The 25841-nt window shown below is 46.3% G+C and overlaps 1 protein-coding gene across 5 annotated transcripts in view; it reads left to right on the forward strand.

Annotated features, from left to right (window-relative positions):
• Nucleotides 1-25841, forward strand: part of GPC3 (glypican 3) — a 149251-nt gene that overhangs the window by 112376 nt on the left and 11034 nt on the right. For 2 of the 5 annotated variants that reach the window (XM_040572767.1, XM_040572769.1), the window contains 2 exons: nt 8867-9020; nt 18085-18221. The exons of 1 other annotated variant lie outside the window; for it this stretch is intronic. In XM_040572767.1, coding sequence (XP_040428701.1) covers nt 8867-9020; nt 18085-18203 — 273 coding nt within the window. In that variant the 3' untranslated portion in view covers nt 18204-18221. The remainder of the gene's footprint in view (nt 1-8866; nt 9021-18084; nt 18222-25841) is intronic. 2 more of the 5 variants (XM_040572768.1, XM_040572766.1) reach the window with 1 other exon arrangement.

Raw genomic sequence — 25841 nt, forward strand, 5'->3', positions numbered from 1 at the left:
ATAAACTTTGTTGGGGAGAAGGAGCAGGAACATGATATCAGTGAAGAAATAGCATGGGAAGCGGTTGAGGCATACATTGCTTGCAGCTAGCAAGGAAAGGAGCATCTTTGCAATGCTTTTTCTACCTGCTGGCTCTGATGGGTGAGCAATCCCTTACCAGGCATAGATGGGTATCTGCCTGCTGGGGACATCACTCTGTGACCCCCTTTCATTCTTCCAGGCAGTCTGAAAGCCCACTGCGGTGCTCTTGAGATACCAGCTCTTTCCCTCATGCAGGTTTAACAGTCCACCTGTGGGATTAATGTGGTGTTCTGCTCCCATTTATCCAGATACAGCTGTTGTCAGCACAAATGTTCACCTGGGTTGTGCATCAAATGTCCTCAGTGAACCGGTGATGTAGCAGGAGGTGCTTTGGTACAAGTGGCACCAAATCTGGAGCAGATATGGGCCCTGTAGCAGAGACTGAGCAAATGATGCAGGTCAGCCCAGCAAAGCGAAGAAGAGCTGCAGTGTTTTTGTGTTGTTGGTTTGCTTTTTCTGCAGAAAAAAAAAAAAAAAGCTTCATTCCTACCTTAGTTCTAGAGAACTGCTAACTTGGAGGAGTCCTATTCTGGCAGGAAAAGATTCAGACAGACTCCAGCAAGGTGCTGAAACATTATCTACCACCTGATGCGACTGTGTTGAAGTTAATGTTAAGTTTGAAAGAGACCTGTGTTTAATGGGGATGGAAGGAGGTCTGAAGGAAGGGATGGTGAAGTGATGGTTTGTGATCAGGAACACAAAGGAGAAAGAAGGAACAGCAGCATCTCACAAGGAGCATTTCTGCAGCATTGGCATCGATGTGGGGCTCAGGGCACAAGCTGGGAGCAGATGGGGAGTCCCCAGGTCCTCAGTGGGCTGGGCTGGACCCCATGGGCCCGCTTGGCATTGTGCTGTTCTGGTCCTTCTGATTGCTGCACAAAAACAAGCCATAAATAGCTGCGTGGGGAAGGAACCGCCTATAAGGCGAATGAGCTGATCCTAAAGCCCGGGTAACCTCTTTTTCGTGTGTGCCCTGTGATGAACGAACATTTGTTGGGGCCAGGGAAGTGACACCTCCTGTACTGAGGGAGAAGCAGGCAGGAGCCGGTCCTGGTGCCAGGGAGGGCTTAAACCTCTGCGCCTGCAGGAGCATCCTGTCCCGGGCACCGGCCAGCAGTCACCAAGCTGCAGCAATTCATAACGGCTTGGCAGCCCCTTCTGCTGCTGACAGAGATTTACTGTCCAGTGTGGACTCATTTTAATTACTGCCAGCATTTAGGGGTCTTTATCTGTCTTCTTTTACCCATAGGGATATTGTCAGTTTTGATGGCTAATCTAGAGTTAAACTGATGATCCATAAAGTAGGGCAACCCTTTGGCCAATAATTCAGTGCTGTCACCAGCTTCTTTGTGCTATCAGGAGAGTGACCAGAAAAACCTGATTTACTGACAGCTGAGTGTCTTCTCTGGAGTCTGTGAAGGTAGTAAAGGGGGTCCTGCTGTGCTGGTGGACCCAAGGTGAGCGTGGTGGGGAATTCTTCCTATTCCAGGAAACAGCATTTTGAGGGGCCTACTAAAAGTAGAGTAAAATACTTCTGTGTCTGGAGAGCATGATACAGACTCTGAGCTCTCCTTGCCCTGAGGAGGAGTGTGGTGCTGGCTGGGACCTGGTCTGGTATTGCTTCAGCAGTGCAAAACCTGAGGTGGTTTGAAGCAGGCAGCACAGGGAAGTGCAGAATTTGCTTTTCAAGCAGCTGATAAAACAGCTGACATGCCCAACGCATTGTTTTTCTAAGCACTGAAAATGGCTTTTCCAGGTCCAAAGCCTGCCTCCAGTTTATTAACATTTGATTAGCAATTGCTCCTTGTTGTGCTGAGCTTGAAATAGGAGTACAATTAGGAACAGGTTTCTTCTCTGCCTCATCTGCACTGCCAAGATGTATCCAACCAGAAGGGCCATAACAAAACTGCCAGTTTGACTGTCCTGCTGCTGAAATGGGCTCTTCTGTCCATGGGCTAATGTTGTTGAAAGGGCAGCGATGCCTGTTTGTGCGTGCACACATGCACTCAATCTTGCAAGGCAGAAGTACAGATCCTGGTATTTACAATTTACAAAGCTTTAAATTCCCTTATTTTTAGTGGCATTTGGTACTTGATGCCAGGGAACATTGAGTTTTTCTGTAATACGCGTTGTGTTTTGTTGCTGTCCAAGACAGAGAAAGCTCTCTAGAGCTCAGAAAGAAGCAAGTGAAATTGATGCTATTGATGTTGCATCAAGTTTCGGCTTGTGCATGCTCCTGTGCTGCCAAGGCAGCCTGTCCACAGAAGGGATGGAAAGGAACGGAGCTGGGAAATAGGAAAGCAGAGGGGAGGGCATCAATGCATCCAATGATGAGGGTTGGTTAAATAATAAAGAAAATATTTCCTAATAAAAGATAATTTTTTCCATGCTATTTCTAGGGCTAATAAGCAAAGGAAGTGGAGAGAATCGATTCTCCCTGTTGCATGCTTGTGCGTGATCAGGCCACAAAATTCAAAACACATGAGTTTTTGAAAAGTCCACAACTTTAGGCTTTTAAAATGGGTTCCTTGCCTTGATTCTCGCTTGTGATCAGATAATGACCTTCGTAAGCAAAACAGCCCCAGCTGTATTTCATAATGGGAATATACTTCTGTACATTGTAATGAGCTGTTAACAGGGAACAGTATCGTGTGAAAATCTGCACTTTTCCCATGATGCTGCCCTGATTTAAAAGCCACCCATAAATTATTCAGTGTTGCAAATTTAAAGGTTAGGATTGGCTATAAGATATATCCCCTTTCCTCCCCCCCGCCCCCCCGACAATGTTTTCAGCAGACTGGAATTTAAAATGGAAAAACCTGACCTACTGGGAATCTCAGGGGTTGTGTGGGAAGTACGGAAGTATGGTGGCCTTTGTGTTGGGTGTCGGAAAGCATGTGGTCGGAGTAGGCGACTTACATAATGCAAGGAGAAAGAACAGCGTTGCTTCTTCAAAACTCTTTCTTACCAAGGCTCCTGAAGGATGGCATCCAAAATTTTGTGGGCAGTCCTGAGTTGGTAGCTTGAGTTGAGTTTCTGAAAGGTTTCTAGCAGAGCCAGAGGTTGGCTTTCACTGCTGGGTTTGGTTCCCGGGGTCCTCTTCATGATGCGAAGCGGTACATAGCTGGACATCCAGAGATTTTCTGCAGTACAGCACTCTGGATGTGGATGCTTGATTATTAAATGTATATTGCAATTCTGAATATTATTTTAGCTGCAAGATCAGTCTCCATCCTCTCCAGCTTTTTAGGTTTGATCGTATTCCAGAGGCTTACTAAAAACATGCAAAGAATTTCAGTAAAACTCAGTGGAACACTTTTATTAAATTTTTTCAGTCATGCAAGCTAAATTAAATGACAGCTCTGTCCACCAAAAGATTACAAATATCAATCAGACTTCCCCCCTAAACTTATGAAGGAATTAAATGTTTTTCTAAAAGTCTTCTATTCCCCGTAATAATCTGTTTGGCTGTTCTATTTACTTTACATATTTTTTACTTTACATATTTTTGAAGTATGTTGAAAGGGATGATTTCTGCCCTAAAGGAGCACAGTGCTTGTATCTCAGTGCCGATATTTTATCTGAATTTGTGGGCACAATTTTGGTATTGCTCAAATTGATATTTGCAATACTGTGAGCATAGTTTCCAAAATGAGAAAATGGCTATTAAGCTACAGTCCAAGGAACACAATGTTGATTTCTTTTTGGAGACAGGAGATTAATGATAAAAAGTATGTTGCAGCTCTCACTGTTTATGTTAAAATTGGAAAAACAAGACCAGGTGGCTCAGTGGGCTGGTGGGATGGTGAGCTCTGAGTGAAGTGGTTGTTAAGAATGAGGAGTTATAAAGATTTCAACATACGGTGGCCCGTCCAAATCCAGCTGAGTCATTACCCTGCGTTGCTGCATCTGTTTTTGTCTGGTCACTGTATGGTTATGAATAATTGTATAAATCATGCTGGGACACCCCAGGGAGCTTTCCTTGCAGAAATGCTCGGCACACTGTTCTGATCTGGCTTGTTTTTTGAGCTTCAGGGAGACCACAGGACAAGCCAAGGAACAAATATTTATATGGAAACCAGCTGGGACTGCCTGGCATCCCTTGTGCCAGTGCCCTTGTGTCCAGGGTGGGGGCATGATTTAAAAGCGTGAGCTTGGAAGTAAAACTGATGCACGTCTGAGCTGGTGGAACTCATAGTCAGGAGCAAAGGATGTGGCCCACGTGTTTCTTTCCGTGGTTACTGTGCAGATGGGAGATGAATGCCCCGCAGACACCTCTGAGACACGTGCATGCGCGCAGACTCCCACAATTAGCTCTCTCGTTTACGTTGGATACATTATAGTGTATTTTTGCCATTATGGTTTAGCAAAGAAGAGCAGATATGATTGTAAACTCTTGCAGCTGGGTGAATTGTGATTAAGTTAAAGCTATCTCACTGTTACATACTACTTTAGTGATCCCTGGACTGTGTATTTTCCTGCCTCTTACTATAGGCTTTAAACCACAGGACATGAATAAACTGTAATGTTAGGGTAGTAGTCAGCTCCAGTTGCTATTTAAGGATGGAGAAGCTATGTTCAGTCCACTGAATATAATTTCATAAAGCATGCAGACCATGGTGGAGGTTGTGTAATGGTAGCTGAGCGTGGCTGTGGCTGTGGCTCTGGCTGTAGCTTCGTGGCAAACAAGGCCTGCATGGGAGTCATTACATCTAATTTGGCTGCTTGGGGGTGGCCTTTCAGCAAAAGCAAACCTCCTTTGCCTCTCATTTTTCACTGCTTCCCTGGATCATCTTCTCTTCTGTACCATTTTATTTCCTGAAGCATTTTTCCTGGTCATGTTTTGCTGCAGCGCATCCCCTCTCCTAGAGGAAAGGTGTTGGCTGAGACAGTGAAGGCGCGTGCTGATGCCCAGGCAGGTTTGCAGGGCTGAGGACGTCTCGATGCCTGCAAGCATCACCGTGCCCATTGCACACCACCATCAGCTTGCATTGGCCACATCCGCACCTTCCCTTCCCCATGGATGAGGATGCTGCACTTTCTCCAGATGTTGCTGTAGACTGCACTGACTGTTTCAGATAAAGCCAGGCTAAAAGCTGGGGCTTCACTGGAGTCCTGTGAGTGGTAACCCTGGGCTGTGGTGTGTAGAGGGGCTCTGGTTACATTCATGCTCAGAGGGCTCCAGGGCTGTGCTCGTGTTTCATGTTGCTCCCTCTGCACCCGCTTCCCGGCTGTGCCGCGTGGAGGAAGGAGCAGCACGGGGTGGCCGCCAGCCACTGCGCAGGGACATGCAGCCTGTGAGGCCCGTGTGGCATTTTTCAGAAAGTTCCCATTTTATTTTGGCTACAAAGGCTGAGAAATTAAGCTGCTAATTTATAGCATGCCAAAAAAAAAAAAGTAATACAAGAAATGCTCAGTAATTTCAATGTTTGAAAACAAACGATTGAAAAATTCTGGTTCCCCCCCAACCTCCTCCACCCCTCCCGCTAAGCTTATTAAATCTGAAAATATCCCAGAACTTAATTCTCTCTGCTAGAAAGTTCCTTAGGCCTCTGCTGTTTCATGTAAGTAATGAAAGTTATGCTGCTGACATGTACGGTGAGGTCCCTGCTGTTTTGCTCCATGCCTCAGATGCAGAAGTGAGCATCCTGTAGCCGCATGGTTGCAGTTCCCTTGGTCTATAAGGGGCTTTTTTGTGTGTTCTTTTTTAGTGGTTGTGTGCTGGGGCAATGAGCCCTAACTGGTATGGGACACCCTCATTATGTTTTCAGCTGATAAACTGCTCTGGGGAATGCTGTTAGCTCTGTCATTTACCAAGTCCTTATTTACAGTGAGCTTATTTATTGCTGAATTCCTTATTTACAGTGTAAAGATGTGTTGCAGGATTTGACAGGCGTTGTCTGTCAGTGGCATGTGGCTGCACGAACCACAGTGCTTCTTGGTCCCCCTTTGACATTCGGGCTCAACGTCCTTGCCCAAAAGGTGTGTGGTAACCGAGAAGGCAGCGCTGCTGCAGCCTGCGGGAAGGCTGACAAGGCATCGCCGCCAGGAGTGGGGTACAGGTCTCGCAGTGCCATGGCATGTGAGAAACACCAGGCTCTGCAGCAAGAGCCAGTGCATGACGTGCCTTTGAGCACGATTTCCCCTAAAAACATTTCATAAACACTGGGGGCTTAGTTTGGAAGAGAGAAATGCGAGGAGTGATAAGGCCTGTGCAGTTGCCGTGTTTGGTTTGTGTGAGGTCTGCCCCGTGTTACGCCCAACTCTGCATTTGCTTTGCTTTTTTTTTGTGGTCATGCAATATTCTGGGAAAGGCCTGTAAATATCTAAATAAAATAAAGCTCCTGAAGAGTGAGTTGGACATTCTGAGCCAAAGCCTGTTGAAGGCCACGAAAACTCATCCCCCGAGCTTCCCTGAGTTTCGGGGGGATGAGCTGCATTTTACCTCCTAACACGGGTGTGGAGCCAGACCATCTCTGGTTACAGGGTGTGTGGGCATGGCCGGATTGCTGCTTGCTCTGAGAAGAAACATCAGGTTAATGCTGCAGTTGCCAAAATGCTTATGGTGGTGCTGGGGTGTCCTTGTCCTCGGTTGCTCCCTGCTACAGACCTGTGTGGGTCTTTATCACCCAGCCCTGAGCTTTTGGGGAGGGGAGAAATGCATCAGGGAACACCCCCCCACACCACCACCACCTTTTCTTGCAGTGTCCCTTTGTCTTCCGTTCATAAAAGCACGGCTGTGGAACAGGGCAGACTGCTGCACGCCCAAAGGAGAGGATTGCCGCGTTGCTTCTGCCCGCAGGGCACGGCGCGCACAGACAGCATGGCCGGGAAAGCCGAAGTGGTCTCACGTCGAGCCATTTGTTTTTCATTATGCTATGCTACTCTAATATAAACAATAAGGTATGTGGACATTGCCGTGGACAGAGAGCCAGATGCTGAAAGCATTCCTCCAAGACTGTATAAACTTCAGCAGCTAAATATTTTAGGAACTGTTTTCTAAGGCTAGCCTAATAGTTTAAAAATATAACCTAGATTCCAGATATTAAAAAATGCCTTGAAAGGCACGCATATTGCTGCAATAGATGGAAACAACTAAACCCCTGAAGTAAGCAGAAGGCTCCCATTTTGCAATATCTTCTGTTACTTATCCTTTTTGTTATTTTTCTTAATACTGAGATTAAATTCAAGAAGGCTTTTAGCAGTGTAGTGGTAGTGATAGAAATTTTCAGCATATATTAATGGGCTGACTCACACTTTCAAAGTGAAGCTGGGTTTATGATGAAATAGCCGGGTTCTTTTAGCAATAGCATAATCAGAAAAGTCAGTGGGAAGAGGAAGCCAGTATCTTAAAGATGTGTCTAATCCTACCATGCACCGTGAAGGGGCAGCATTGAGATCTCCCACCCGTGTTTGAAAGCAGTCCTGACCCTGCATTCAGTGGAGGTATTCAAATCTTCATCTCAGTGATGTGCAACCTGTCATGATTAGTTAGGACTTGACTTTAAAGCACTGGAACTGTTTTTCTGCTTGAAAATACCAGAGTTGCTTTGTGCGGATTACAGATTCTGTCATTGCTTTGCTTTGCCTAGCAAAGTTAAACCCTGCCTTAATCCGCTGCTGTTAGAAAGCTCATTTCTACGAGCATCTTCAAAAACACATCAGGAAATGTGAGAGGTTTGGAAGAAAAGCCTAGCCGTGGGGGAGGATGTTTGTAGGTGCTCCTGTCATCACTGTGCTGACTGCCTTAGGCAGGGCTATGCCAGGACAAGGGCTCTTTGAACCTCTGTGGTAGGATTTGTGATGTATGGAGCTGTCCTGGTTGCCCAAAGTGGTGTCAGTGCCCCTGGAAATGTTGAGGTCATTACTGGGCCAGTACTTCTGGCTGAGATTGAGAGCAGCTCTTTGTTTTATTTTCTTGTGTCCACTCCATGCTCTGCCAAAGGACTGAATGAGTGGTCCGTCAGTCTAAGTCTTCTCTGGAAGTGGTGGGCTTGATTTTCTGAGCTGCTCTTTTCTTGCAGATCCCAAAAACTTAGACTAGCATCCTCTGTACTTCAAGAGTAAAGAATGAGATTTTTAGGTTATTTTTGTGGGGCACCATACGGATCTGAGAGATCTGTCATTTCTTTTCACACGTGTTACTTCTCAGATAGGTGATAATCCATGACAGCCATGCAGTGTTGTCTTCCAAAAGATCGCCTTATATTGAATTGACAACACGAAGACCCATGGTGGCACAGCAGTGACGAAGCCCAGGGCTGAGTTCAGCTGCTCCCTGTATGTGAGTGGGTGAAGGATGCTTGCTTCTGCTTGCCCTCCACCACTGACTGCGGCTCAGCTGCACCGTTGCTTCTGTGCCCAACTTCCAGGGGAAAAGAAGAGCTTCATCCTGCCGCTAGTTTTTGTCGTGACAGTAGGACTCAATCTGGCTCAACTCTGGAAATGCGTTTGGCTGCTGACCCCTGGGCTTTGGTGGCTGGTAGATATCCTCCGGCCTCTGGTTCGAGGCTCAATGGGGAAAAGCCAAGGATCAGAGACACTCAGTGTGGTTTTGTTTCCTCCTCCTGTTTCTTCCACTGAGGTTTTGTGTGTGGTTTTGTCTATGAATGAACCTGAGCTCTTCAGTGCTTTGATACAAGGCATGCACTGGGGTCCTGGCTCACCATTCTGGCTTCACGCAGTCCTGTCCCCTTCTTGTCACCCAATCCCTCTGCAAGTGTGAGATGAAGAGGTAGGGAGGGTGGCAGAAGCTGTTAAATGACTGTCACATCCTGTCTTTCAGCTGCTCAAAGGAATGGCTCTGCCCCGCCAAAAAGCCATGGGCAAAACCACGGAGGAGGAGGAGGAGAGCGGAGACTGCGATGATGAAGATGACTGCAGCAGAGGCTCTGGGGACGGAGAGCTGCGAGTGAGGAACCAGCTCCGGTTCTTAGCAGGTGATGGGGATGGTGGTCCTGCAGCGGCTGTCCCTCTGGGGGTTGTAAGTCTGGGTGGCAGCACGAGGAGCTGCTCAGCTTTCCACTGCCATGGCCCAGAGGCTGTTTGCACTCAGCGTCCTGCTGGCTAGCCTAAGTGCTGCTGAGGCAGCAGCTAGAAAAGTAATGCGGTTGCTTTTCCAGGTGGGTTTTGCAGGGTTGTGTTGAGGGCAGCCTGGCTGTAGGTATCAGTCACCTTCTTCTCTCATTCCCTCTGCTGCCCACACTTGTGAGTTTAAAGGTGAGCTTCTCTGCTTTGTGGAGGGCTTCAGAAAATCAGTAAAGATGGCTTGACTGCAGCAAAACATCTTGGTTGTTTCTGATGTAGGGTTTAGAGACTTAGGGTAATTTAAAAACAAATGGGAAAAAACAAACAACCAAAAAAACTCAGCTTCATTTTTCAGAAGTGATTTAGGTACTCAGGAGCCTAAAATTGCATTGACTGTCAGTATGATTCATGTCTTTGGTTGCTTTGAAGATGGCTACAAAGCATCCTGATGCTTCAAGGCTACATTATTAGTAAGGTCAGCCATATTATTAGTAAGGTCATTGTTAGTAAGATCACCCGGTCACCCATTGGGGCGAGGAAGTCAAAGTCCATTTGCTACTTGGGGAGTCACAAATCTGTTGGTGTGTGCCTTCTCCCTGACCCCCTAACTGCTGCTGTCCTCCTTCTGACTCCGTGGAGCTCAGCTGCACCGTCTGTTGTGCTCACATGAGCAAGACCAGGCTGCTTGAGGCCACGTCCACTGTGGATGTGTGGTGTCTGCTGAACGTGGGTCTGCGGCTGGGGGTTTGGTCCAATTAATGCTGGTTCCAGTGCTGCGCTTTGCTCTTCGAGAGACCAGACAACTGAACCTGGATAAAATCAGCTTTACTGCTTTGAAGTTTAAGAGGCAAATTTGGGCTCTTAAATGAAGCACAGATGTTTATAAATTCCCTTCCATTGGTCTGGGATAATTAAAATATCCTTAATGAAGTGAGAGCTGAAATATTAAATGCCAGTTTCATATCAAAGATTATTGACACATTATGTAAAATATATAAAATACATATATTCAAATATTGGTTAAGGGAAGGAAAAGGCTTTTTAAGTCCTCCAATCCAGGTCTGAAAGAGAAATATGTAATTCGGAGAAGGATAAAATGTCCTTTCTTTCATCCAAGAACTAAATATCAAAGTGTACGTTAAGGAAATGCAGGTGATCCACATTGTTCTGAGTTGAGAGCAGAGATACGTGTTTCATTTTCCATGATCTTTGTGTCACACTTTTATGCTATTTTAACGTGTTTCTAATTTCCTCTTATAGCTTTCCTTATAATATCATCAGTGATCTCTGAAGCTGTGTATATAATCCTTTCTGCCTTCTTCTGTCTCTCTAGTCTAGTTTAATCACTGTATTGATCTCCCAGATAACCTGCCTGACTAGCAATTTAGACCTCTCTTGTCACTGTGGTATGTGAACATGTTACATGAAAAGAGGGCTTATCCTCCCTGTACTACTCTGCTGGAGGGTGTTTGCTGCTGACTTTGCTACAGATTGGGTAAACATTAACTTTACATAGTGAAAAAGCAGCAGTGGCTTGGGGCATTGTCTTCTCATCAGGTTGAGCCTCTCAGGCTGCTAAGAGCACTGGGTTTGACCAGCACAGCTTTTAGGCGCTAGCTCGCCTTGGAGGACATGTGCTGTGCCATCATGGTGGCCAGAGAGACTTTCTGGATCTTCCTCAGCTGAGCATGCTATTTTGGGTGTGTGTGTTTTGTCTTAGAGCAGAAAGGCAAGTTGATCTGACAGTGGCAGACTCATATTTGGTTGGTATTGGATATAAATTGTGACTCTGTTCAAGTTTTATGTTGGAAACAAGCCCAGGAAAAGTTGCTGATGGTGTGGAAATACACACTTTCAACATTTTGAGAATATTTCTTTTCACTTTGAAAAGGGTATTTTTCAATTAATTTTTTCCATCATATCATAAGTACATAAGAAAATAAAAGGGACCAGAAACCATTCCACATTTCCCCCTGTTCCACAAATTCTAAATTTTAGGTTAGCAAGCCGATTTGAAATGATGCCAGGCTTTGAAATCTGGAAATACTTTGTGAAACAAACTTTTACATTTAGCATGGCTTTATCTCCCTCTTTCCCAAGGTGGTTACCCTGTAATAGGGACACAAAGGACTGGGAGCGGCTGGGATTGAGCTGCTGACGGTTCCCTGCTTTTATCACATGCTGGATGCTATGCAGTGCTCAGGCAGCGAGGCGGCTGGATGGCCAGCAGTGCATGTGTCCTAGCGTGGTGACCAAACATGCAAACCCCCTTCGAGCATGTTTCCTTGCTGGTCCTCAGGTTTGCTGTTGGGGAATGCATCTGGGTGCTTTGCTTTCTTTTTCTTAGAGGTCTGGTTCAGCTCAAGAGGAAATATCCCTGGCCCTGTGATAGCAGCAGAGAACTCCTCCCTCGCTAAGGGTTGACTATGCTGTACAGATGGACTTGGCAGGCAGCTCTGCAGCGTGTGTCGTCCTGTTATCCAAGGGTAACAGGATAAAAATCATGTGGTCCTGTGAAGTGAGGTTGTGGACCGCGTCTGGGCCATGTGCCCTGGGTTCTTGGCCCTGCCTTAAAATCTCATTTGTAATGGGATCACTCTATAAGATAAAGGCTTTAACGAGGCACATAAACATCATGCTGCCACCGAATCTTTGCAGCAAAGCGGAGTGCAAAAGGATGTGCATCCCACTGCGTGTCCTGTCGGTGACACGAGGAGCAGGAGAGGTGGGTGACTCCAGCTGAGTGCAGGCAGGCACTGGGTCTGCCTGAAGGTAGAATGAAAAAGTTGTCAGTTTGCCACGGCCTTTGCATGGGAAAGCTCAGCACTGTCTCACCCAAAAGGCAGGTCGTTTGGATAGTGCGTCTGTCCTGGCAGTCAGACTTTCTCCCGCTCCCCGGCACGGGTGCCGCCGGTCCTGCCGGGTAATAACTGCAAACAGCTGCTCGGTGCTGGCCTCAGCGAGGTGTCCCTCCGAAGGGTTGGAAAATGTGGAGACTAAAAAAGAGCAAAAGGAGGAAAAAAAAAAAGTCAGTCTTGAATACAGACTAGTTTTGATTTATCGCCTGTTGTATAAAATGTAACCTTTGTTTCCTATTTATAATGACCCTGTAATAACTGGACAGTCAACTTAAACTTTAATGATTTAAACATACTTGTAAACTGTCAAGTCAAAAGTTTGTGAGTGACTATAAACATATGTTGGTGAGCGCTATATGCTAATAAATTCATTATTATGTTGCCCCAGTGGGAAACATGGAGATGGCAGACTTTTTTTATGATAGGTCTTTTATTGTTTGTCACATCTGCAACACATTAAGGATTTTGAAGGCAGATAATGTTTACAATAAGAGGAGGATTGAAAGCCTTCCAGCTCAGTGAAGAGCGCTTCCTGTTTGTCAATGGAGTAACCGTGGAACTGGCACCCTGTGCACGGAGCTCCAAAAATAGAGATGTGTACATACGCATGCATATATTTATGCCACACCAATGGCAAATCATGCCAGCGAATAAATTATAGTATTTTCCCCCAAATTGCGAGTCAGTGCAAATGTATTCCAGAATCTACGATACAAACATGTCCTCGCACACTGCTGAGATCAGTCATCCTACACCACGTACCCAAAGCAAACAGAGCCTGGGGAAGCTGGCGCTTCACTGCTGCTCCAGACAGCCACCCGCTAATTAGCTCACCTCCGGCGTTCTCACTCAAGATGCCACTTATAACTGACAAGCCGGTTGCCAGGAAGCCTGAAAATAAAACATGGGTGCTGGAGACGATCCTGTGCTGAATGGCTTTAGCAGGGGCTGTGGGAGAGGAGGTGCAGCCTTTTCAGGTGGTTTGCAAAGGTGGCGGTGGATGCAGTGCCCTGGGCAGCTTGCAGGCTATTGGGGAGTTTGTTGGGATGGAAACGGTGCCTTTAGTGGCAGGAGCATCACCCGGGAGCATCCTGAGCAGTCCAGCAGCTGGGGTCAGGGGAAAAGGGGAAGATTTACCCTTCCAAAATATCTGTGTTAGGCAGTAACAAAAGTTGTCTTGGGAACAGATGGATTTGGCAGAATTAAGCAGAAATAGTTTATCCTGGGAAGGGAAGTTGGCCTCATCCCATGAGATGTATAAGGATAGATGTATGCAATAAAGATATATAAAGATGGCTTGGCAGTGTGTGTGTGTAAAACAGCTCCCCTGCCTGGCTGTTCGTGCAGGTTGGACAGCAGGGAGTGTTGCCTTTCTCATCTCCCTTGGTTATTTATAAGGGCAGAGGGAATTTGCAGCTTGAGCCCCATTGCTGGCGCGGTGTTCAGAAAGCACCTTGTTTCTGCACCCTGCTTTCTGCTGCAGCTTCTGCTGCCCAGCCAAGCTGGCTGTGTGGTTTTCCAGCAGTCCACGCATGCTGTACCTGGGTGCTGGATGAAAGTCAGGATCACCACCAGGTGTCCCTTGCTTTTCCAAGTTCTGTAACTTTAATAGCTTCTGCCTTGTTTAGCCACTGATGTGTCCTCTAGGCTGGGTCATCTCAGGAAGTCTTGACAAATTTCTTTGGTTGCGTTCCTCTCATTACCCCCATTTTCTCCTGGTTTTGTTTCTGGACATCCTGGGAATCCGAGCTCCTTCTATCCCCAGGCTGTGGCAGGGAACAGGAGATACTGCTGCTGCCATGGCATCTGAATTTCTTTTCCACGAAGAGCAGCAGGCTGCTTGTTTGTGGTCAGAGAGGGGGGTGTGGGTGCCGGGCAGTGGCAGCACTAGAGGCCAGGCAGGGTCAGTTTGTTTGCAGCCCTCGTGGTTTCTACAGCCTATTCCTGTGGGAAGGTTTCCTTTAGAAGCGGGTATTCATGCTAGAAAATGGTTGTCCTCAGGCTTTTTGGCCACCTTTGCTGCTTGGTGGGTGTATCTGCATGTAACAGGACAGCGTGGTGGATGCACCAAGGGTGCTGTGAGTGCGTGGGCATCTGCTGGGGCTCTCTCATTGCTTGTGCTTGGAGGCAGCGCAGCAGCATTTAAAATATTTACAAGATCACCTCTTCGGATTCTTTATTATGGCGATTGTTTCTCTGTAAATGCCTTCAGGGTGCCCGTATCTGAGCTGCAAGTGTCTGCCGATGCTGCTCTGCCTGACTTAGTGCCGAGCCTGGACAGTCAGTTCATTTGGATGTTTATCTGTCTGCTGAGAGACACGTTTTGAAATACCCAATTTACTTCAAAATACTCCTTCAGCAGGTGGAAAACCCTGTCTGTGTGGATTCTGCTGACAGTGTGGGGACACGCGGCTGTTGTGCCTTCCTGCTGTACAGCAGGAAGATCTGTTGCAGGACCCACTTACTGTGTGGGGCTCTGCCCCACCTTCAGCAGAGGTGCCCTGTCCTTGTCTCCTGTGACTAGGTGAGCTGTTCTGGTTTGAAGCAGTATCCTTCGGCTATTTATTTTTTTCCTATTCTAATAAAAGCTTTAGGACTTTTAACTGTATTTTTTGTAGCAGCAACATTTTTTCCAAAGACGGTGCTGTTGAATGCTTGACTGAAGCGAGGATAGCAGAAACATGCTGTTTTACAAGACATTCATCCTGTCCCAGGGCAAAAATCCGACAAGGCCGAATGTCAGCTAGATTATCCTGATGGAAGAGCTGGAATTGTACCAAATAAAACAGTGCAATAGCTTGATTATTGCTTTTCTATTTCAAGTGTTTGTGTTTGTTGAAATTTCTCCTATTAATGAAAATTTGGTTGGAAGTCAAGAATTCTTTGTCGCTGTTCAAATATAAGCAAGAAGATAGAGGGGGGGGTCACGCAAAGCAGTTGGCTGAAACTGTAACTGAGTATCAAGTTCACTAATTCACTTTTGAAATCAACAACATTTTTTTGGTTTTTATTTTTTAATTGACAGACTGGAAAAATTATTGGTGGCTTTTAGAGATGCGCTTGTTTATAGGACCCTTCAGATGGCTGTTTGTGATGGTGTGACTGTTTCAGGCCTCACAGGATATAAAATATGTATGTTTTAAAGGTTGCTTTTAAGTTTTATGCTGAGAGTTCCTCCAAAGCAATGCTAAATCCACAGCTGAAAAACTAGAAAGTTCATGTATTAGCATAAGTACGCGCTTTGCAAAGTGCTGCATGTATACAAAAACACCTATGAAATCAGTAAGTAAATCCACTGGGTATGTTAATCCCATGTTCTTACTTTTCTGGTCTTGAGTTGTATTTTTTAAAAATATTTTCAGTGTAGTGGTAGCAGGTCTAAATCTGACTGAGACATTTGTATGTTGCATTTTTAGGAGCTGGTTTCCACTTCCTTGGTCCCCTTTGACCAAAAGTGAAGAATAATGTACCAGGTTTTTTAAAGCAGGATCAGTGCAGGACATTTAAATCCTTGATAGTTGTGTAGCCGTAAATCAAATGCATCACACTCACAATGTGAGAGGAAATTGGTCTAAATACTTTTGGAATCTCAAATCAATGCAGACAAGTCTGGTTCCTGGCCTCAGTATATCGTGACCGGGTGAAATCTAACAGTTTGAGATATACCGAAGGTCAGGTGAGATGATTTGCTGCTCTTACACCGTACAAACGCACAAGTCTTTGTAAATCTGTGGTTGCTTTTTAGTCCCAGAAGTTTGTAATGCTACTCTTCTGGCAAAAGGTTTTCCCTCTATTCAGGCTTAAACATAGATTGCAAGTTTGAGTAACAGTTTGTGTTGTGCCAGAGTGTCTAAGGAGACATTTTTCAACAGTGTAATTTGGGAGCTGATGTATCTTTAAAGTGTTACTGAGTGCAACATTATACATGACTGAACGCATCAAAACAATTTCAACTATGCAAAGATCTGCCCAGTTGCAATAGTGATAGTCATATTTATCTTTAAAGAATGATGAATCTGTTTTTCTGTGGCTTGAAAATGCATGAGTTCTTCTGAAGCTGGGAAACACACTTCCTGACTCAATACAAACTTCTTTCTGTGCTGTTTTTCATCAGGGAGAGACAAAATAGTTTAGATGGATTTCTTTTTAAGGGACGACAATAAAGGGATATTTCAGACAGAAGCAGAGCAGGTGGTACTTGCTAATGGACTGACAAGATAACCTTACACTGATAGTCAGGGCTTCGTATCTGTGCAGGTTTGCCGTACAAAGAGAGGTTTGTCTGCAAGCCTGATAACAATACAACATGTTGATTGACTTTTCACGTAGGAGAGGGTGCCCCTTTCATGAGTGGCTTGGCTTTTACTAATGCCCTACTGCAGGTAAGCTGATAAGAGTGATTACAGTGATGTAATAAATGAGTCTGTAGCGAGCAGCCCTTCCTGGTGTGGCGGGAGAGGGCTCCTGCTCCAGAGCATGTCCCAGCTGTGCCAGCTGCTGTGTGTGCCCAGCACTTGTGTCGGTGTGCTGGCCCTCAGCTGTAAAACATCCCACAAATGTCCTGTGTGTGTTGGGCTGGGCTGTCCCACATCCCTGTCCTGCCCCGTGTCTGCTGGGGCTCATGGTCTCAGAAAATGATGGATGTGTCCTGTGTGAAGAAGGGCTGCCTTCGTTACTGGTAGTGTTTCCACTCCTCTGCAATCCAGGACGGGCTGGCACAGCCTATGTCCTTTCCTTGTGGACTTCTGCATAAGCACAGCTCACTGCATTGTCTTCAGCCCTGATACGGAGCAAAGGTGGGTGCCCTTGTTATCTCATCCTTGTGATCACATTGCAATTTGTTGCTTCTCGTTATACCTCAATGGCCAGGTTCTTTGACCACCGGAGTACTGCCGAAGGAGAGTAGGCATGGGACAACACTGCAGCTGATTTGTGGCTGCAGTGCTGCAAAACGGTGGCATGTGGAAACCACAGCCACTGGTTGAAAGCATGACTGGGTTGGCAACACTTGGGATCCTTTGGAGCGTGCCACTGTAATGCTGGGGACTGGACTTCGGGCAACAAGTATTGAATGTGAAGGACATCATGCAGCAGGGACACCCCGAGGTTGTATGGGGTCGAGAACACAAGAAGGGAAGCTCATGGGACTAAGATCCATCAAGGACTCCTAAACAAAGCTTGGCTTAGGATGGCATTGACATGCATCTGCCCGGAACACATCTTGGGGAAACTGTGTGGAAAAACTGCAAACACAACTAACATTGGTCCAGGTGACCCTGTCTCATCGAAAGGGTCTGAGAGGGTCCTGGGCTCTCAGCTGGGGCTGTTGCATTGCTGTCAATCATCTTGGCCTGAGAGAGATGTCCAAGAGGATAGCTGTTGTTTCAGGTGGACCGTGGAAGTCAGCTCTTACTAGAAAACTTGTGTACAACTTTCACAGTACCTTTGAGCCCTAAAGGGAAGAAGATGGGAAATGCTGAAACTCTCCTGACTGCCTGAAAAATCCTGGCATCTTGGTTCCCTTCATTGAATTTGAACAAATATGTGTTTTTACATGGGATATCACGCCAATGACTTAGCAGTGCAAGCTGCAGCATTGCATTATGGCAGCAAGTGAAGGCTCTGGGGAGCTGGTGTTTACTTAGATGTGGTTGAGTGAGAGCCTACACGGTAGTGATTTCCTTACCCGAGATCCATCAGGTTAGGATGGATGCAGACGGCGCATTGCACTCTTGAAAACTGTTTTTTTACATTTTTCTATGAATACAAGTGCATGTACATGGACCTGATCCGAGCACCTGGCACTGGTGGTTGATACTCTCTATGCCAGCAGCTGGAAACACAAACCTGGCCTGGAAGGAGCCTGTCTTTTTAGCCCTTGCTGAAAAGATAAAGGAAAGAGGGAGAGGGATGCTCCTCCAGAGAAATCTCCCAGGACTTGGTGTTTTCATGTTTCATGAAATTCATGTCTCTTTCTCTCTTCTCCCCAACCCTTGTCTTGCTGTAATTGCAAGTAAAAATAGCTTGCATTTGGGTCTGGACTGCAAATCACTCGTCAGTTCGTGTATTACCAGGACACGATCGGTTACTGAGTCAACACTGCTCTGTTCACTTTCAGTGCGCTTCAGAAACGGGGGAATTCATCATTCATCAGGAGGAAGCTCTCTTCAACTGTTCTGCATTAGCTGTGACCTGTGTGTGCACATCTGTCGTCCTCACTGGGGCCAACACCAGTAGTAACATGAACTGAACCAGGTGTGTCCGAGCGCTGGCTCCACCAATTCCCTGATGGACCTCCACCAGCTTCCCGACCCCTCGCACAGGGAGATAAATGAGCTGTGAACTGGAGGAGAGAGGTCCTTCCCACGCGGTGGATGCTGGTGGGCTGCACTCTGCCTTCACCATGCATCCCTGGCCCTTGTGGTTTCCAGGGCTTTCAGGGCTCTAAGGAGAACCCAGATGGCTCTATTCTGTATCAATAAATTTCACGTAGCTGAGTGCTTCTGAATTGCAAAAGCCAGGTTTGTCAATCTTGCCAGCTCTTGTGGGTCTATGGTATATCTCACTTTGGGCTAAAAAGGGCTGACCCCAGAACTTAACCTTCCGTTGTGGTGCTTCTAGGGCAGGTTGGAAGTTTTCTGATGGGGAGACTTCGATTGGAAAATGCCTCTCTGCTGGAATTGAGATGTGGTGAAGTATGCTGGGGTTTTGGACAGGTTTTCTGTTTTGGAAATAAATTCAAACATCTTTCTCTGCTCCTGCAGTGGGGAAATGCAGAAACAGCCTGTTTACCCATACTGGCATGTGTAATATTGTCAGCTTTCACTCCAGAGTGGCTTTTTGTCCTTGTTTGAGATTATGTTCTAATTACACCACAGGAAAAATGAAATCTAAATGAATTGATTGGACTTTGTTGGAGTGGTATGTTTTGGCCTCCCCAGTTCAACTTGCCTTATTTTTTTTTTTTCAAGCAACAGAAAATTTGGACACATTTTGCCTTTGTTCTGCTTTGGAGCAGTAGCACATTCCATGTTTTCTGTGGGAATGGAAATCTGGCATTTTGACTAGCTTCTGTTGTTTCAGAAAATGTCTTCAGCGGTATTTAGAGCTCTTGACAATATCTTGCTGTCCCAGGCGCTTCCCGCATGGGTCGCCCTGCACAGGGCAGCTGCAGCAGGAGGCTGGGTCTGCGCCCAGCGCGGGTCATAAATACAAACCCAGCCCGAGGACGTTACTTGCTAGCAGTGCCTTTATTTTCTGAGACCTTACTTCGAGAAAAAGCCTTGTCTGGTTGTCCTTTGCTGGATACTGAAAGTCCCTGCATGTCCAGGGTCACTGCATCCTATCTATGGCTGGCTGCTCTCTTGCTTGATGATATGCCATTATTTGCTTCTAACCAGGCATGCTGGGATGGATGCACTGCAGTGGCAGGTACTGCTGGTTGCTGTGGGACCTGGCTCACTCCAGGCTGTGGCTGCTTCGGCAGCTGCACAGGCTGCCAGGGCGTATGTCACCGTCTAAGGTCCAACACAGGACTCCCAGCAGGATTTCTAAAATGTAAATTGCAACTGCAATGTGATACATATCCTTTGTTTTTTCCCTTCCTGTTTTAATTCAAATGCAGTCAGTATCTTGAGTCTCTGTAAAATCATTGGACTTGAAGCTATTTTGGAGTTGCTTGTGTCCCATGGATACTGGAGACGCTTCCTGCTTGGGGAGTCAGACATCTGCTGAAGCATGTTTTTGGACTTTTGTGTTACGCAGACTGCAGTTGGCAGGTGGGAGCTGGTGGTTATTATCAGAGTCTGAGTAATATCCTTTGCCTCGCTGATAACTCTCCACCGGCTGCTCTGCAGCTTTGGTACATTTGCTTGTCCTGTTCTGGTTTCTGTGTAGATCGTTCTGGTAAGAAGTAAATAAAAGTTGTATGCTCCCCAAAATCATAGCAGAACACAGCCTGCAGTATTTCTTCCACTTCCCTTGTCCACATAAATCATCTGCTAAGGCAAGCTCAGAGAATGTGAAAGAATGCATTTATACCAGAAATGCTCTCCTTTCCCTCCCTTCCAAGGGCAAACTCTCTTGCTTGTGATTCAGTGTCTGCTGTCAGGGAGCACCTGATGTGCTGTCGCATTTGATTTCTGTTCCTGGCACTTGTAGCTTTATTTCTGCTGTTGCAAAGACGAAAAGAGGCTCAAGATGTGCCCAGCACCACGCAGCAAACACGTGGCTGCATGCAGGGCTGGCTCTCCCCTCCGCGTGGCTGATGTGCATTCTGTCCATGGGTGCTCTCACCAATACACCGATTTTTTCCAGATGTGGGGCAGTGGCAATCATCAGGTTGGGTAGGTCGCTGCTGGAGCCTGGTGTGTTTGCTGGAGGTGTCTGTCCGGAGGGGAGGGCTGTGCCAGGAGCTGCTGCAGCCGGGGGTGGTGTTTTGGGTGCGCAGAGCAAAAGCTCTGCGTGCCCTGCATTACCGCTGTGGATCTTGTGGGGAATCCTTTCTCAGCCATCTCCTTGTCTTTTTGATGCCCCCTTCCCGCTCCCTGTTTACTTTATTTACCCCTGAAGCATTGAGGGAACTAGTTTGCTCTTGAGCTACTCTAGAGGAAGAAGCTGTGTGGTTTCTCCTGCCTGCTTGCCCAGTGCCTGAAGTCTGCTGACTGTTGGGTTTCCAGGGAGAAAGCGCCAGCTTGTGGGCCAGGTGCTGATCTTGGAGGTTCAGCTGATGCCTTTCCTTCTACTCTGCTTCTCTAAATGCTTTGAATGGCTGAACACAACGGAGGCAGCACGGGACTGCAGGCAGAGGAAGGTCTGGTAGTCCCCCACGCACAAATAATGCCACTGAAATCAGTCCTTGGGCATGTGTACAGCTGGGCACCGGCTGAAGTACCTTGCTGAACTGAGCCAGGTACTTCAGGCTATTAGCAGGTGCTAAATAGGTCTTTCCTATTTAGTGGCCTTAATTTATTAAATCAGTCAGCAATACTCTACGAGAAATAGTGCTGGAAAAGGGAGCAGAGTGAGCTCTAAGTTTCCAATTTCTGCTGGATCAGGCCCCTGGAGATCTGTGTGATCTGGTGGATTGGAGGCAGTGCTATTGCAGTGACTCATAAACAGATGTGCCCAATTTACATTGCAGCTTAATACCTTTGTTTAAAAAAATGTTTTTTCAAGACAAATGTGTTAAAGCAGATGTTTCCAGTAAAACAAATGCTTGCGTGATTTACAAACAACTTCCCACCGCCAGAACTCATTAGAAAATGTGGAAAAAAGAAAAATGATTCTGTGTACCAACAAAAAAGATAAAATAAATCAAAAAATAAGCAGACTGCGAGGAGGTATTTCTACATGTTGAATGAAAAGAACTGCTGTTCTTGGGTGGGGAAGCAGGAAGTTTGAGAGTGATTTCGGTTGCTAATGGCAGTAAGACTAACCCTGATCAGCTGCATATATTAAAGAGCAGAAACTTGTCTGTAAAAATACTTATCCATGTCCTGTTATGTAGGATATAAGGTAACTGGGACCACTGTGTGGGATTGCCCAGAGGCTACCAAATCCCTCACATCCCATTGAAACCTCCTACAAGCCTCCCCACACTGACCAACTTGATTTCCAACATGCCAGCTCTGGCCAGCAGAACCTGAGTCCGGGTTTAATGCTCCAGGGCTCCCTGGGCACGGGGGACTAGATAGAGCTGTGGGACATCCCTGGGCACCCGCACTGCTGTTGCTCTCTGCCTCATCTTCCAGGCAGCAGGGCCCAGGGGGAGTTTGCTGACCAGGGACCATGTCCTCACCAGTATTTTTGGGCTGTTGGGGAGGGCTCCCAAGGGCAGGGGACGTGGGCTGGGTGGCCCATGTCTCTGCAAGGGGGCACCCTAGCACCTAACAGTGGTGTTTCCCTCTTGCTGGCATTTGGGATCGAAATGCTTTGGGTGCTGGGTGGGAGCAGAGCTGTGGTGCTGGTGGGTTGCTCTCTCCAGGCACTGCAGTGTTTGCTCTGCTGCATCTTGCAGCAGGTGATGGGGAGTGAGGGCTTTTTTCTTTCAATCAGTTGGTATTAAGCCACACCATGGCTTTGTGGTAGCCAAGGAGTCCTCTGCAGCCTGTGCAATCCCTCTGCCACCTAAATCCTTCAGTTTCTGAGTCCAGTGCCACCCACTCATCTCCCCACACCAACAGGAGATGTCTTTCTGGGGAACTGGATGGCTGTGGGACTGCACTAACCATAAAGCAACACAAACAGATGCAGCTCCTACAGCAAACCTTGCTCCACAGGTGGACACCAGCATCAGCCTGGGTCTGTCCCTGAGATCCTTCTCTGTGCATCCCATGGCAGGGGCTGGAGGATGTTTCCTCTGTCTGCAACTGCTCAGGTCTCTTGGAGCAAACTCACAGTGTCTTTGCATTTCCTCAGGGGGCTGCGCAGGGCTGTGCCTGTTCACCTGCTCCTCCATGCTTTTGGAGGCAAAGGCAGGCATGTGCTGAGAAACTCTGTCATCTCCGGTCTCTTTGGACGTGCTTTCCGCCCGGCTCCATTGTGGGGCTGCCGTCACACGGTGCCTGCAAGTCCGGCACTCATGTTACATACAATTTGACACCCCATGTGGTCTTAATGGGTTTCCCAGGCTACAGCTGCAGCACAGCTAGCACTTTTTGTTAGCTGAGGGGGCTGGCCATCCCCCTTTGCTGTCCAGCTTTCTGTTGCACCAGTATCATTTTTTATGCATTTGTGTTTTTGTTTTTGTTTTTTTTTCTTCGCATTTGTTACAAAAACCTAGAGCTAAGGAAAAAGTGTGTTTGTGGGTCTGCAGGCTGCTCATCTAAATCCATTGTTTCTTGGCACCTGTGCCCAAGGCGAATGGTTTGTCTAAGGGCCCTGCTCACAGTGCTGCTTCTTGGGGCTGGAGGGGTTGGGAGGATGGGCAGAAAAACGCAGCTGGGGCATCTTCTGCAGCCTGTCCCACCCAGGGTGGGGTGACACAGCTGCCTGGTAGCCAGCAGCATGTAACAGGCAGGAGCGAGGATGGTTTGGGGACCTTCTGTTGCTTCTTGGCTAATTTCTCATCAGGGCTGTGGAGTTCATCCTTAGGAAAAATGACCAAGGTCAAAGACTGGCTGGGGTCCTGAAGGAATAAGGGCTGGGCGGGTGCACTGAGAGATGGCTGCGGGACGTTGCTCCCTGGTGTGTCTGTTTCCCATGCCTCGTCATAAAGGGCATTTTCAGAGTAAAGCCTTGAACGGCTGCCTTTGCAGGGGGACTTGCTGGGACCCAGCCGGAGGAATTAAAAGCACGCTATAAAGAGGGGGATGCTGCTGCAAAGCAACTTGGGGCACTCAGGGGTGCTTTTTCCAGTTTGCCCATTGATGCTCATGGACCCTCCTTGCAACGTCAGCTCAGTTTTAGCCATTAGCTTGTGCTTGGCTCCTGAGGACCACGAGGCTTCAGTGCTTAATTAATCTCTGCAAAACAGGGAGCGTAATTAATGCCGGTGGTGTGCTGCAAGACCTTTGGGTGAATGGCAGCATGCGATCTCTACGCTTTGCTTTTCCAGAGCAAAACCCCGCGGTCAGGTCTGTGGAAGCCATTACTGGCCGGTGCCACGCATCGTGCAGAGGCTGTCCTGGGAAGGCCACTCGTCGCAGCTCGGTGTTTTGGGATTTTGGGTCTCTGCCGGTGCAGATGTGGCTTGATGCGTCTCATCTCCCCTCCGTGCTGCTGCACTCCTGACAGGTGCAAATCGTCACAGGGATGTGGAGCTGAGTGGGGAAAAATCCCGCTGTGCTCTGTAAAAAGGAGTGATCAGGGGATAACTCCATCTGCTTTCCTATTGTTTCTACACCGGCTTTTGTAATTTCTTCCTGAAGTACCATTGGTCTTTAGTCACTTCTTCAAAATAAAGGGTCAAAATTACCCCTACTAGTTTAGTGCTACTTTTTGTTAAACTGTCCTGCAAAGACTAAGCAAACTGGGTGAAAAAAATAGTAAGTTTTGGTAGCTTAAGGACAGCCAGGCAGATTTCCTTCCTGATATCTCTAAAGCTTTTTTTTTTTTTTTTTTGTCGTTGTCAGCTTTGTTTTTGTGGATGTTAAACATAAAGGAGAGGAGAACAGATTGCAGGTACAGTGAGTTCCAACACAATTGACTGCCATTATTAAAAAATGATGCTTTTAACCAAGTCTATAAAATCACCTCCTCATTTATAAATTGTCAGGTGTAAAACTGCGTGTTGTACAGGATTGTTCTGTCACACACCGTCCTGACGCTGTCACGCACGCTCACGCTTTGGGTGATCCGCAGACATTTTACAACACTTGCCACTGAGCGCTAGCAGACATAAATCAGCTCTTTAAAAGTGTAAATGTTTTATTTCCTATGAGTTGGGCAAGATGTTTTGAAGGGAACGAAATGTAAATAGAATGAAATTCTTAAGCAAGATTATTGATATGACAGGACTAAGGAGCTTGGGATTCTGTGAAAAGTGCCTCTTTTCATCCCCCTAATAAGTCCATTACTTGCACTCGGGAATATTTTAAGGTCCTTTTCATGCTGAATCTGGAGTTGAGCATGCTTTGCATTTCAAGCTTTGTCTATGAATCAGTAGAAGCCAAAGTTATTTCTGCTTTAAAATAACAGGAGCAGGGAACAGCTAATCTCTTTTCATTCTGAGTCCTTACATTATTTTACTGGACAGAGTTTGTGTTGGCTACAAAACAGGGCATTCACAAAATCTATGAGAAGGAATTTAGTCTAAGAATGAAGCCTAGATTGCAGTATGCATAAAGGCTCCTTCTCCTAAGGCCATTAAGAAATTCCAAATCTGAGCTATTTTGAACAGTGACATTAAATTAGCCTTGCTAATTCCAGTAATTCAAGCTGATAGCTGAGTTTACAAATCTACTAGATGAGGCCTTCCCATAATTACAATCTCAATGTGCTTTTCAGCTAAGGTGAGTTGGCACAAAAAAGATAAATAAATAAAAGGGGGGAAAATGCTCTTTCTGTTCTGTCTTTTGAGATGAATATCTCTAAAGAACAGTTAAATGGCTGTATTGCACCAATAAGACATTCCCTGTCCTGGACTAGAAAGTTCATTTTTCCTCTAATGTGCAAGTATAAGAGCAGAAAAGAGACTGGATTTTTCACTGCTTTGTTTTTTCTGTTGTCTGATTTCAAAGGAACATTGATACTGCTGGTGCTTGCAGTTCAGTTTTTAATTGTTTATTTACAGATAGTTATTTCTACTGGGGAAAAGAAGGACTATGACTATTTTAGCCTCTTTTGTGGTGGACAAAAAAAAATAAACCTTTGGTGGATAAATCCAGGTTGGAGCAGGGGGAGTAATAATACAAGCAGCTACCCCTCTTATTCTGCTGGAGAAGTTGATTTCCAGATCCTAACACAGCTGGACATTCTCAGGGTGATGGAAAGGTTTTGAGGATATGTTTTCAAAGCCATAAGGCACAAAAACATGAAACAAATAAAAACTGAGTGCATTATTTAAAAGGGTGTTAATTTTATTAGAACTAAGCTGAGCTAATATAAAGGCGAATTTAAGTATTCACATCAGCACTTAACTCTGGCTGCAATGTTCATAAAAAGTCCTTTTGATCAAGCTGTAAGTGTTTTGATCCTTCTTCTATGAGCATCATTCAAAGTGACCTAGCTGTAGCTCAAAGCAGGCATCTGCAGCTGCAGAAGTCCTTGAGCAATAACAGGTCAGGAACTTAAATGCGTGCTCTGCTGGGAATGCTAATATTGCAATTGTTTTGTTTGTTCCAAATAAGAATGACAGTACAAAATCTCTCACAATATAAAAATTCCTAACAGAAAATTGATCCACCACCATTGACTGTGGATACTTGAGTCAAG

The sequence above is a fragment of the Cygnus olor genome, chromosome 13 (genome assembly GCF_009769625.2).
Source record: "Cygnus olor isolate bCygOlo1 chromosome 13, bCygOlo1.pri.v2, whole genome shotgun sequence".
Taxonomy (NCBI): domain Eukaryota; kingdom Metazoa; phylum Chordata; class Aves; order Anseriformes; family Anatidae; genus Cygnus; species Cygnus olor.